Source organism: Sinocyclocheilus rhinocerous, unplaced genomic scaffold (genome assembly GCF_001515625.1).
Source record: "Sinocyclocheilus rhinocerous isolate Xijiao unplaced genomic scaffold, SAMN03320098_v1.1 scaffold904, whole genome shotgun sequence".
Classification (NCBI taxonomy): domain Eukaryota; kingdom Metazoa; phylum Chordata; class Actinopteri; order Cypriniformes; family Cyprinidae; genus Sinocyclocheilus; species Sinocyclocheilus rhinocerous.
Genome location: NW_015658509.1, coordinates 175,186 through 190,112, shown reverse-complemented (window position 1 = coordinate 190,112; position 14,927 = coordinate 175,186). Strand labels below are relative to the sequence as shown.

General features: G+C 36.3%; 1 protein-coding gene across 2 annotated transcripts in view; it reads left to right on the top strand.

Annotated features, from left to right (window-relative positions):
• Positions 1-236: 236 nt before the first annotated feature.
• Positions 237-14,927, top strand: part of LOC107722290 (glycosyltransferase family 92 protein F13G3.3-like) — a 20,002-nt gene continuing 5,311 nt past the window's right edge. Inside the window, exon 1 of one of the 2 annotated variants that reach the window (XM_016530582.1) lies at positions 237-507. In XM_016530582.1, the coding sequence (XP_016386068.1) occupies positions 468-507 (40 nt within the window). In that variant the 5' untranslated portion in view covers positions 237-467. Of the gene's footprint in view, positions 508-10,899; positions 11,292-14,927 lie in introns of those variants that run through there. The other variant, XM_016530583.1, reaches the window with a different exon arrangement.

Below are 14,927 nucleotides of genomic sequence, written 5' to 3'. Positions count from 1 at the left end.
ATGGAAAATACAGATACGTTTCAAAATGAGCTAATTCTTCGAGTGAATTCAATTTGGATATGGAGTCTTTGTATTTACAGTATAAGCATAGAGGAAAAAGGTAGCATATTAAGACACTTAATTAAGAGTATATCATAGTTCAAATCAGTAACTGTTTACTGTAAGTAAAGGTTTGGGGAAGACAGTTGTGACAGTCCTGGACTGTACTTATTTTTCTTTCCATTGGTTGCCTAACCCACCGCACCTAACAAACAGATCAGCACATATCAGACACATTGGAGCAATATTTCACTGTGTACCAGCAAGACCGTATAGAAACTGGCCACAGAAGGGCAAAAGAAGAAGAAAATGGAAACGTTGACGATGGAATACGAAACTGTTTTGAACTCGTGCCGGATATTTTGGTGAAAAGCATGTTTCAGCAAGTCATACCTGAAAAGCTTCACGGATTCGGAGCATTGCTTTAGATGAACGCTCGTCCGTCGCAGCCTATAATGGTTTCGAAAGGTACTGCAACGTTTTCTTTATTATCTTTTGTCTGACATTTCCCTTCTGAATGTATTGTTGTATTGTAGGCTATTAATAGCATATGATAAAGCAGCCTATTGCCTAACAACATTTACTTTCACTTTTACTTTCAAGTGTTTTCCGCTATTCGCTTATTGTTGTAAAACCAACTTTTGAATAAATAACCAACGCCCATGGTTTACATGATTAAAAAAATAAATAAATAAGAACAAAAACAAAAAACATGGCGGCAGTGACTGAACTAATCGAATAAATATTTCTTATAACTGCGCTGAACAGCAGGAAGCGCATGAACCGTTAGATAAGCGCGTGCGGTCTCGAGCAAGCTACTTATTGTAAATACGCTATATTCTTTTTTTTTTAAAGCACTGCTCACATACACACTTTTTGTTAAAGCTAGACAATTAGAAGATTCTACTCTTTTATTGCATGGACGGAGCAAGAATATAATGCAAGTGTTTAAAATGCACGTTCAGTTCAGCTGGATGATAAACGTTAGTCCTCAATAATGCTGTACGATGCATTGTCTGTACGAAGTTTGCATGAAATATCTACAATAACAACAACACTGAAATAATAGCGCACGGTTAATATGATATGCACGTACAGAACCGTCCCAAGACAGCTGTGCCAAGTGTGTGACGACACAGGGCCTCGCCTCAAAATAATGCCAACAGTTTTGAAGTTATGTTTTTATTTTTAGAAAGACTATGATAGATAAAAATCATAGCTAATAGTGAGACAGTGTGTATCATGATGATTATTCTGTTTGTTAAAAATGTATTTGGCTTATGCAGTAGAACTTGGTCGTTGTTGGGCGGAGACCTCGAGACTTTTTTTCAAGACTTTTTCAGGAAATGGAAAAGAACACTGTAATTTTTAAATAATTACAAAAATGTAAATAATTAAACTATGTGTTGATATTGTGGCTTTATATATGGACAGACAATTGCGTGTCATTATATATTATTGATATTTTACCAAAATCAAGCTAAAGTGGACCAGTAGATGTCTGACATATAGGCAGAGGCAAACCTACATTAAGTGGGGGCCCCAGGCAAAATTAATCAGCGAGGCCCTTCTAAAATGTTATTTATTTATTTATTTATTTATTTTTGTTAAAATATCTTAGCTATCTAGAGATAAAAAGTAGTCAAAAAAAAAAAACACATCTAACATAACGTATACATTGCTTATTTTTTACATCATTAAAGTGCTTATTTTTTAATTAACAAAATGTCTTTATAATAGAATATTCAATACAATACAATCTTCAAGATACAGTAATCTTCATATTTATAACCGTATATACACTGTAAAAAAATGACCGTGAATTTAACGGTAAAAGACTGTAAAAATGCTACAATAAAAACCTGTTAAATGTTTAACGGTAAGTTCCCCTACTATATACGGTGAAAAACTGTATTGGACATCACATGCAATTTTACGGTAGTATACCGTTTTTGGAAGTGAAAAAGATTATATAATTTACAGTGAATAACCGTAAATTGACACTCCCATGATTCACTGCGTTACATTTCAAATGTGATGTGTTTTTTTTTTCGTTGAAATAACTGTTTCTTCTTAGTTTTTTTCTTATCAGTTGTGTACATTAGGGTTGTATGTTACATCTAATGTTGTTCAATTAATGTTTATTGCATTATTTCAGTTTCAAGTTTTACCATGATGGTGTTTGTGTGAATGACACTGTGCACCTTCTATATATGTTAATATTTAAAAGCTGCTTGTGATGGGCTTTGGTTCATCATGTGATTTCCTCATCACCACCTGCTTTTGGTGCAGTGTATTACAAAGGTACAAAACAGATTTCAGTATTTCAGTATTTTTTTACTGTACATTTTACGGATTTTTTTTTTACAGTGTATAGTAGAAATATAAGGTTAGAATCTTTATTATTATTATTATTATTATTATTATTGGCAGCGGCTATTTACACCAACCGAGCTTAACCCAGATATTTTCAACTTAAACCAGCTAGGCAACCAGCCTAAACTGGTTTTAGCTGGTTTTAACTGTATTAGCATAGAAACATGCAAACAACATGCTAGTAACTTGCTAATCATGCTATAAACATGCTAGTAACTTGCTAATCATGATAACAAAATGCTAGTAACATGATAATCATGTTAGAAACAAGTTAACAAACATGCTAGTAACTTGCTAATCATGCTAGAAAAATGCTAGCAACATGCTAGAAACATGCTAATCATGCCAGCAACATGCTAGTAGCTTGCTAATCATGCTAGCAACATGCTAGTAACATGATAACCATGCTAGCAACATGCTAATCATGCTACCAACATGCTAGTGACTTGCTAAGCATGCTAGAATCACGCTAGCAACATGCTGTTAACAATGCTAATCATGCTAGTAACTTGCTAATCATGATAGCAACAGGCTATTAACAAGCAAATCATGCTAGAATCATGCTAACAACATGCTAGTAACTTTTTAATCATGTTAGAAAAATGCTAGCATTATGCTAGGAACATGCTAATCATGCTATAATCATGCTAGTAGCATGCTAATCATGCTAGAATAATGCTTGCAACATTCTAGTAAATTGCTAATCATATTAACAAAATGCAAGTAACTTGCTAATCATGTTAAAACATGTTAGTAACATGCTAATCATGCTATACAAATGCTAGTAACTTGATACTCAAGTTAACATCATGCTAGTAACATGCTAATCATGCTAACAACATGCTAGTAACATGCTATTAACTTGCTAATCATGTTAACGACATGCTTGTAACTCGCTAATCATGCTCAAATCATGCTAACAACATGCTAGTAACATGATAATCATGCTAGAATCATAATGCTAGCAACATGTTAGTAACTTGCTAATCATGTTGACAACATGCTAGAAACGTGCTAATCATGCTAACAACATGCTAGTAGCATGCTAGAAACATGCTAGTAACTTGCTACTCATGCTAACAAAATGGTAACACCATGCTAGTAACATGCTAATCATGTTAACAACATGCTAGTAACGTGCTAATCATGTTAGAAACATGCTAGTAACTTGCTAACCATGCTTACAAAATGCAACATGCTAATCATGTTAGAAACATGCTAGTAACTTGCTAACCATGCTTACAAAATGTTAACACCATGCTAGTAACATGCTAATCATGCTAGAATAATGCTAGCAACATGTTAGTAACTTGTTAATAATGATAACAACATGCTAACAACATGTTAATCATGTAAGAAACATGCTAATAACATGCTAATCATGCTAGCAACAAATGCTAGTAACATGTTAATCAGGCTAGCAACATGCTTGTAACATGCTAATTGTGCTAACAACACGCTAATCATGCTAGCAACATGCTAGTAACATGTAAATCATGCTAAACAACAATTACAAGATTATAGTAAATCCTCGTCTGGTTCAGAAGACTACTGTTCATGGCCTGCTGGAAAGTGTGAACGGAAGCCCCACGGTCCGGGTGAATAATGCCATAGCTCGCATGTACCACCTCAAAAACTTCACGTACCCACCGAACACAAACCTTATAAGAGATGATCATCTCTGGGACTACGCCAATGATCTTATACTAGCTGTTTCTAAAGTGCTACAGGACTATGGATTCATTGAGGCCTAAATGATTGTCATGAAGTACTGTCTGTCACTGGTTTCAAGTCAATAAAAAAATAAAATAATTATAAAATCAACATGAAAAACAAAAATCTGGCTGTATGCGGATGGTATGCATGGGCAACAGCGCACCTGTGAGTGATTTGTTTGTTTGTTTACCTTTATTTGATTTGAGTGCTTAAAATGAACTCTCCTGTAAATAGTGTCCATGTGCCAAAAGCGATATGTTGAAAGGCTTGCCCACTCAACGGTGCTTGAGACGCAGCAGAAAGTGGAAAATCTGCCTTTACACATTTCTACAAGTTACACACTATATGGATATTGAATTTGGAAGATGGATAAATGACTATTTTTCTCAGATAAACATCTTCATCAATGCATACAAACAATTAATATCTAAATATATGCCATTCATAGTATATCACCTGACAGCTCAGGGCTTTAAGGACATTCTACATTTACATTTACTCATTTGGCAGACACTTTTGGCCAAAGCGACTTACAGTTGAGGAATACAACAAGCGATTCATCATAAGATGGCAATAAACATGAGAAATGCCAGTTATACAAGGTTTCAGTATTTGTTCAGAATAGTAAAAGCTAGGACAGGAAGGCATTAAGGGATAATGAGAGCATAGAAAAAGTGAAAGCATAGAGAATTTATTTATTTATCTATTTAATTTAATTTTTTAGGAGGGTGCAGTTCGATGCTCATCGAAGAGATTAGTTTTCAGCTGTTTCTTGAAGATTGTGAGAGATTCGGCTGTCCGGATGGATTTTGGTGGGTCATTCCACTAACAGTGTTTGGTGAAAGAAAGCGTCCCTGAGAGTGATTTTGAGCCTCTCTGCGATGGGACCACGAGGACGACCTCAGGCTTCTGGAGGGGAGGTAGACTCATAAGAGAGAGCAGAGGTAGGAGTGTGCGGAGCCCGTGGCTGTTCTATAACTTGATGCGAGCCGCAGGGCCATATACAGATTTCCTAAAAGGATTTGCAGATTTCCTTGCAGACCTATTGGTTACCGTTGATAAAGCGCTAATTGTCGGAGATTTGAACATTCACGTTGATAATACAAATTATGCATTAGGACTTGCGTTTACTGACCTAATAAACTCTTTTGGAGTCAAGCAAAACGTCACCGGGCCCACTCATCGGTTTAATCACACATTAGATTTAATTATATCGCATGGAATTAATCTTTGTGCTCACCTGTCTGCCCCTCGTTATCTGCCCTATATTATTTCATGCCTCTTGTAGTCTAGTTTGTTGGTTATTGTCAATGTCGATGTGAATGTTACCCTGTGCGTGTGCTCCAATTGTGAATATATTAAAGTGATCTTGTATCCTGCATCCTCGTCGTCCTGCCTGTTCTCTGGCACAAGAGAAATGTGACAGAAGACCAGACCCAAACAAGATGTCTACGGCTGAAGACAGGCTTTGGTGTCTGCAGCAGGGTGGTCGGGAATTGGAGAGGTATGTGGAGGAGTTCCTAGAGCTCTCTAACCAGGTGAGCTGGTTCGATTCTGCTCTCGGGGTCTGTTTTCGGCTGGGGCTGGATGATGAAGTAATCGGCTGTGATCTTCCCACGTATAGCTTTCCCCTGATCGAGCTGGTTAATCAGGTCCTGTATTTAAATGGGGTTAATCTGGAGGTAGAAAAAGTTTGGAGCGATCATCATCCAGTCCCTCCCGAAAACCACTGCGCCTCACCAGCTCACCCCTCGCCAGGACCCTCCACATACCCATCCAAACGTTCCGGTTACCCATCTCCTCCCAGCACCGTCTCTGTCCTCAGCCCAGAAATGCGGGCCGTTCAGCAGACAAGCCCGTCGGCCGTTCCTGTATTAAGCCCGCTGGCCGCGGCATTCTCAAGCTCGCCGGCCGTTCCTGTGGCAAGCCCGCCGGCTGCGCCGATGTCGAGCCCTCCGGCCGTTCATCAGTCAAGCCCGCCGGCCGCCCTATTCACCCGTAACCAGAAGGGGAGGATGAGGAGAAATGGATGGCTCACTGCCCTCTTCCTCGCCCGAGAGCACCCCTCATAGCTCGCTCCAGTGTCGGCTCCAGCCCCAGAGCTCGCTCCAGTGTTGGCTCTATCCCCTGTCTAGAGTCGAGAGATGGCTCTAGCCCCAGACCAGCGTCAAGATAGGGCTGCAGTTCCCACTTCCAGCCCAGTGAGGGCTCCTGTTCCTGAGTTTAGCCCACGGAGGGCTCCTGTTCCTGGACTGTCTATTGTGGTTTCTCCCTCTGTGTCCTTATTTGGTTGTTCCTGTCCTCATTATCAGTTAATCACCTTATTGTGCTCACCTGTCTGCCCCTCGTTATCTGCCCTATATTAGTTCCTGCCTCTTGTAGTCTAGTTTGTCGGTTATTGTCAATGTCGATGTGAATGTTACCCTGTGCGTGTGCTCCTATTGTGAATTTATTCAAGTGTTCTTGTATCCTGCATCCTCGTCGTCCTGCCTGTTCGCTGGCACAGCAAGAGCGTGACAGCGTTATTGTCCGGGCAGAACTATTGGAAGGCCGAACAAAGTAGTTTTGCTTTCACAACGAAACACAGCGCCTTCACGACATGGCGGCGTGCAACAACAATACTACAGCGAGAATAAAAGTTACGCCTTCTTTCTTTGCGTAAACATTTGGCCGGCGTTATGCAAATCTTCCCACATCGTGATGTAGACATGTGGGGGCGTGTTTAAATTAGGTGCTTTAGGAGGGCGTGGACCAGTCTTAACTTTTATAAAGAATATCTCTTTGGGTTAGAGACTTTAGTTTTTAGTAGTTTTAGTTTAGTACTACTTTAGCAGTCTCTGCACTGGCTACCTACTAAGTTCCGTATCAGTTACAAAATATTATTACTTACCTTTATTAGTAATAATAATAAATAATAATAAATTATTAGTGGGCCCTTAATGGGTTAGCTCCTGTGTACATAATAATTGCTGTTAATAGTGTTCATCGTCTGTTTGATTACGTCTTTAATTGATTTGTCCGTACATTTCTGCCATATGTACATTAACTGACAGTCACCACTGATAAGCTACTACTAAATATTGTAGAAACTTAATTTGCTGTAAAGTTGCTTTGCAACGATTTGTATCATGAATAGCGCTGTACAAATAAACTTGAATTTAATTGAACTGAAAGCCAGTGCAGAGAGACGAGAAGCGGTGTGACATGGACTCTCTTGGGCTCATTGAAAACAAGACGTGCTGCTCCATTCTGAATCATTTGCAGAGGTCTGAATGCACATGTTGAAAGTCCAGCCAGAAGAGCATTGCAATAGTATAGCCTGGAAATGACAAGGGCCTGGACGAGAAGATGTGATGCATTTTCTTTTAGGAAGGGCCTGATCTTTCTAATGTTGTGTAGTGCAAACCTGCATGATCGTGCTGTTTTTGCAATGTGATATTTAAAGGTTAGCCGATCATCAAGGATCACCCCAAGATCCAGGCCGAGATGTCGACCATTCTGTTGTAAAAAGTATTTGCTTTTTTTATGTCATCCAGTGAAAGCCGAGTAACATATCAAGAACATTGTTGGAGATAAGGTGGATCAATAATAATGGCTGATCATGGGCATATTTTATGGGCTTGACTAAGATGGCCAATCAAAAAAAGGCAATCTTTCTTTGATATGCATTTTAATATCTGACAAATGTTTTACATATAAATGTAAAATTACCAACAGTAATATCCTGTGATGCAAACTACTGGACTTTTTATTTTTTTTATTTTACAGTTTTGAATTGAAAATATAGGATGAAACATTTACGTGATTCAAGTAATTCATAACTGAATGTGACAAGACAAGAAACCTTTAGTCATTTTAAAATATAAATATTAGTACAAAATAGTTGATACTGATTACAAAAAAAAAAAAAAGTTTACTGTTCTTAATTAATTTAAATGAAAAGACAATTACAACATAATTTCAACTGAGCCTTAGGGTAAAAATTCCCACAGGAAAGATTCAACTATAAATAATTTATATGGCAACTCTAAAACATGCAATTAATAAAAACATCACATTCAGTTCACACTTAAGTATATTCTTTTAAAATGTAGCGTATACTTCGTTTTCACAAGGGTATATCTTTTTTTTTTCTTTTTTTTTTCATAATTGCAGCTTTATATCTCATAATGAGACTTTATTTCTTATTTTAAACTTTGTTTTACAGTTACCGTTTGAGGCAGGAACAGGCTTTGTTAATGTTTAAATGGCTAAAAATGCCAGATGGTTAATGTGCAGCAAGATCACAAACATGTACTCCACTCATTTTCTGCCCTTTCTGAAATACTGCACATTTAAATGAGTTCTAATGTAGTAAATTATGATTGTAAATTTGTTGTGTGTTTAATGAAATATAGTGCAAGAAGCCTACTTGTACATTTACACATTAATTAGAATTTATAATGCGCTGTTAGTGATGTTTGTGTGAAGTAAATCATACTTTTAAAAATTATGCTTTATTGGGCCACAAACATCAGTATAAAATCATAACAGAATATGCTTAATATTGCCATCTACAGTGATGCATGGCATGATATCTATTAGTTAAATATTTGACCCTATCCATCAGTGGTGTCTTGCCTTAAATCCTAAAATATTGTTTTAAGTTTATTTTCTAAAAGTACACAAGAAAGGACATGACAAAGTATGAACCATCAGAAAAATGACACCTCAGTTTTCTAAAAAAGCTTCTCAGTTTCTGGAAATATCACAGTAGGTATATCACAGTTTGTTGGTCTTGCCCTGTAATAAAGCTATGCAGAAAAAAAGAGAATGTTAAAGAAACACATCACACATACAGAAACAATTCAACTCTAATAATCAAACTTTTCGTAGCGAGTCATAAAGTTTTTCCTAATTTTGGAATGACATAAAAAGTATTTTGTGGATTATTACTGTGCCAATGCATTTGAAATGGTTCTCCCCTTTGCTATTCCTATGCATCATTATGTACCACTAAGACACTCAACAAAATCTTTGGATTCCCTTCTACACTCTAAAAAATGCTGGGTTAAATACAACCCAGTGCTGGGTAAAATAGGGACAAACCCAGCAATTGGGTTGTTTTGACCCAGCGGTTTGGTTACTACCCAGATATCACACTCTAAAAAATGCTGGGTTAAATACAACCCAGTGCTGGGTAAAATAGGGACAAACCCAGCAATTGGGTTGCTTTGACCCAGCAGTTGGGTTACTACCCAGAAGGTTGGGTTTAACATTTAATCAAACCGCTGGGTCAAAACAGCCCAATTGCTGGGTTTGTCCCTATTTAACCCAGCACTGGGTTGTATTTAACCCAGCATTTTTTAGAGTGTAGCGTGTCTAAATATTAAAAACTGGATGGTGGAAAATTTCCTAATTTTAAATGAAGAAAAGACAGAGGTTATTGTTTTTGGCCAGTCAAACAATTCTACCAAATTACTTTTAGACTCGAGCCCATTGGCACCATATTTAAATTAAAACATATAAAAACATTTAAAGCATATTAAAACATCGGTAAGAGATTTGGGTTTTCAAATTGAAGATAATTTAAAAATGTAGAAGCAAATACATTCTGTGGTACGGTCTTGTTTTTATAACTTGCGTCTTTTAGCTAAAACCAAACACTTCCTGTCAAACACTGATTTTGAAAGAGTTTATCCATACACTATTTTTTTTTCACGTCTTGATTTCTGTAACTTGCTGTATGGTGGCATCGCCGCCGCAGGAGAGAAAAAAAAGTTCGGCAAAAGGTGGGATCGAACCCGGGTCGATCGCGTCAAAAAGCCAACGACACGCGTTTATCCATCTGCGCCTCTGGAGCTGATGTATTACAGCCACTTTTAACTAAATGTAAATATACACTCCATATTTTTTTTTGCATAGCAAGGGCAATTCATACAATACATTTAAACTGAGCTACTTTAATACCATCTCCGAACTTTCGACCAAGACTCTGCTGTTCTTCGGCTGGTTCTTCCCTGTATACGTTGATTGACAGATGTCTCGTCCAGTCAGCGGTGAGTAATCCCAAACCAATGGCGCTGTCTCAAACTATACCTACCTCTTCCGGCTTGTCTGATTTGTCGTTGTGTTTTCTGACTTGTTAATTTGTTTTCGGATTTGTCGTTGTGTTTTCTGAATTGTTATTTTGTTTTTTAGACTTGCATTTGTGTTTGTAATTTGTTATTTTGTTTTCAGAATTGTGATTTGCTTTGCACTTCTCGGCCACCGTACATATCCTACTTTTCTGAAAAATAAATGAGCCGTTGCTATCTTATGTTGCGCAACTCACCTCACCAAACAGATCAGCAGAAAATATCAGACCCACTGAAGCTGCATTTCCATGACTTATAAAAACCAGCCTTAGATGTCAATGTCACTTTATTGGTACAGCACAATTAAAAACAAAACTTGGTGACCAGTGTGCTTTACATAAAAAAAATAAAATTAAAAATAAAAAAAAAGCATACATCACAACACAGTAAAAAAAAAAACAGCGAAAAACAAATATAAAAAAAAAAACAGGAGGCTCTAATATAAAGTATTCAAAAATTTAGGCGCACAATCCCCTCTTTGGTTTAGTCTAGTAATAGTTTTTGACTAGCAGATCTCAGCTTTCTTCCAGACTGATATTCAGAAGGTGCGAGACCATTCAAGACTTGTACGAATAAGAGTATTTTAAAATAAATTATGTAACGCAGAAAACTAAGATGTGGGTGATATGTTCCCGTTTTTTTTATATACCCATAAAAAGTCTACCTGCTGCATTTTAAACTGTTTGCAGTCGAGAAACGGACGATTGACTTATAAAGCGAGTTACAATAATCCAGTCTTGAGGAGATCAGAGCATGCATCGTCATTTAAGACGTCTGAGCGTCATACAGGATTTCATCTGGGCTAAATTACGGAAGTAAAAAAGTTGTATTGAACAATGGAATGTGCTTATCCAACATGATTGAGCTTGATGGGCAAAAGAGGAAGAGAATGAAAAGCTATGATAGCCTATGAAACCGTTTATAACTCATGTCGGATATTTTGTTGAAACACATGTTTGAGCCAGTCATCTCAAGAGATTTAACGGATTATGAAATTTGCCTTTTGATGACCGCTCATCAGTTCTGTCGGGATGTTTTCGAGAGGTAAAAGTTTGTGTCTTACGTTTTGTCTGATATTTCCTTTTTTTAAACATGTCTTGTATGCTATATATCATTATGTAGCCTATTAAATACATCACAGTGTACTTTCAGTTTCAGTTTTCAGTGTAAGCTATTTGTTTGAAGTTTTAAAACCAAGTCATGCATAAATATCAATGTCCATGGTTTACAGGATTAAAAACACTATGCTATTATGGTGGTAGTAAAAGTAACCAAACTAATCGCATGAATGTTTCCTTAAAAAGGCGCTGAATTGGAGGAAGCGCAACACCGTTAGATTCGTGCTCGCGTGCGTACTTAAAGTAGCACATGGTATAATAGCCCAAAAAAACACTGCATATACGCTTATTGTTATGCCATTATGCCATACGGGTTGTGAGGGTTACGGTAGAGTTGAGTTGTTGAACTGAGCGAACGTTCAGAGACATTTTCTTAAAAGTGTCAAGTGTTTTTATTAAAACATCTGAGAGTAAAACTATAGCCCATGTCCAACAAAATGTTTAGCACATGATTTGGCATTTTAAAAGTTGAATAATTTATATATAGCCTACCCTGCACTACTATTTTTTATTTTTTTTACTAATGTTAACAAATGTTTTAATTAAAGTTAGTTCATGTTAGCTAATGCATTAAGCAATGTTAACAAATGAGACCTTATAAAATGTTACCCATTTTTAATGTGACAAAGTTAACTTATTCACGACACATACTGGCCATCAGTAACAAATGTATTAGAAAAACAACTTTGAGCACAATTAGATAACAAAAAAAGTTTAAATAACAATAACGTATTTTATTATAACATAAATATGAATAACATAAAATACCAACAACATAAAACATGCACATCGACATTTTTTTTTTTTTTTCTGGTTTGGTCCTCCATATTTGTGTCCCATATTTCATATTTCTCCCCTGCACATTTAAACTAAATGGTAAACTTTACAATAAGGTTCATTAGTTAACAGTAATTAACTGTATTAGTTAACATGAACTAAGCATGAACAATACTTCTACAGCATTTAATGATCTTAATGTTAATTTCAACATTTACTAATACATTATTCAAATCAAAAGCTGTATTTTGTCAACATTAGTTAATGCACTGTGAACTAACATGAACAAACATGAATAATTGTATTTGCATTAACTAACATTAACAAAGATTAATAAATACGGTAACAAATGTATTGTCCATTGTTAGTTCATATAAGTTAATAATGTTACCAAATGACACCTTAGTGTAAAGTGTTACCAACTAAATCTATTACGGCTGTCGCGAATAAAGTGAAAATTAAATGAAAAGTGTTGATTGCGGCATTACATTTAGATCTGATCATATCGCATCATATTTCTTTTTACGCATTTTAATAACCATGGAATTTAAACAACCTGTTTAACGCGAAATACGTTTCTTCTCATGTTTTTCACTATACGGGCCACAAGAGAAATATTAAGGGAATAATTTAAGACAGATATATACCATCATCAGCCTATATTGAAGTAATTTTGTCTCTTGTTGTCTCAGAGAATATGCGCCGTTAATGCAGCGTTAGAAAGCTCCGTCAGTTTTTTTACTTTCACTTTCTCTATAGTGAATTTACTGACGTTCACCGGCATAACTCTTGCGCACAGTTTGCGCGTTGCTTGACCCCGCCCCCATAATATCAATCGTTTATAGGCCACATATTAGGCACTTTTTTTTTTTATGTTTATTTTTCAATGTTAATGAAAGCGACACCAAAAATAAGGGTACATCATTAGGAAATCCTTGGGGGGGCTGTGCCGGGGCTAAGCAAGTTTCTGATGGGCCCCGTCAAGCCCCGCCCTAGCGCCGCCACTGATTAGCCTAATTCGTTTTGGCTTGTTTAGCAACTTATATTTTTCATTCTTGTTTTCTTCTGAAACCATTCAAAATTGCCTATAGGCTAGGTATTGTGTTTATTGTTTGTACATTATAACATTTCGCTTTATTTACCGGTATTATTTATGAATGTAATAATGTGGTTTCTGCTTATCTGTGTTTAACCTAAACTACAACGTAACATTAATGTAGACCTGCATACCGGCATCTAAATATGATTTTATAATTGTATGCTATATAGACCTACCACATTACCCTCCACTGGGTGTAGAATGAGCAGCAATAAACTACATTTTGGCATTTTATAATACTTCTGTGGATATTTTGGTGAAAGTAACTCAAAAGTAACTCAAAAGTAGTGTAACGCATTACAATTCAGAGACAGTAATATTGTAATGTAACTAATTACTTTCAAAAGACAGTAACTAGTAATATATAATGTATTACATTTTGGAAGTAACTTGCCCAACACTGAAAGTATATAACGCACAGTAATTTTATAATATTACAACCTACACTGCCATTCAAAAGTTTAGGGTCAGTAAGATTTTTAATCTCACCAATGTTGCATTTATTTGATCAAAAGTACAGTAAAAACAGTAATATTGTGAAATATTTTATGATATATGTTTTCCATTTTAATATATTTAAACATTTAATTTAACCACTACTCCAGCCTTATACTTAAGAAAACATTCTAAAATGCTGATTTGATGATCAAGACAAATGTATTATTATCATCAATGTTGAAAACAGCTGTGCTGCTTAATATTTTTGTGGAAATCTTTTTCATTTTCAGGATTTCTGAGGAACAGAAAGTTCAAAAGAACTGCATTTACTTGAAACCGAACTCTTTTGCAACATTATAAATGTCTTCACTGTCTATTTTTTGTCCATTTAATGCATATTTCAGGAGAAATATATGAGACAAAGCTGATACACAAATAAGAATAATAAAAAAAGATAAAAATGATAAATGAAACATAACAAAAAGCTCCAGGTCTCCTAAGTTATAAAAGGCTCAACTCTGAGCAATACAATTTTCCTCTGGGAAAGTGTTGCCATGTAACACCCTAAATACACAAGCTTTTCTTAATTACATTTTATCTCCAAGCACATTATAAATAATTTGCGATCTTTATTTACAAGTGTTTAAAGAATTAATGAAACTTTGTGTTTGATACCTTGACCCTTCCAAAAGAAATGGCATGATGCTATTTTGTAGATTGTCACCTCTTCTTTCCACTTTCCTTTTACTACTCTTCTTTCCTCCCTGAAATGCATTTCTTCTCCTGAGAATACGAGGCCACCCAGATCACAAGCTTTTATCTCTTTAATGCCACATGTAACAATCCAGTCGTGGTGGCTTGCTTCTTATTTGTCAGTTCACGGACGAGAGAAATATTTGACAGGAGGGTTTGGAGAAGACATGCTGGCTGCCTCTGTCTCGAGTGACTTTATAGCTGCGAGCGTGTTGTGCGCCGTGTTTAATGTGTAAATGGAAACAGATATCACCAGTTTGACAGCACTCTCTTGCTTTAAAAGGAGGGGAAAAAATAACATTTCAGCTGTCATCTCTCAATTAAGGCCCTCTCTGCCAAAATTTAAACAAGAGCCCTGGCATCCCGGTCTGCGAGTTTAAACTAGAATGCTTTTGTTTTGTTTGATTGCTCTTGTGTAAACTTTAATTTGGAAGAGATCTAAGATGACATGACACAACAGGGAGAAAAAGAAAGGGAGAGAGAGAGAGAAGATGA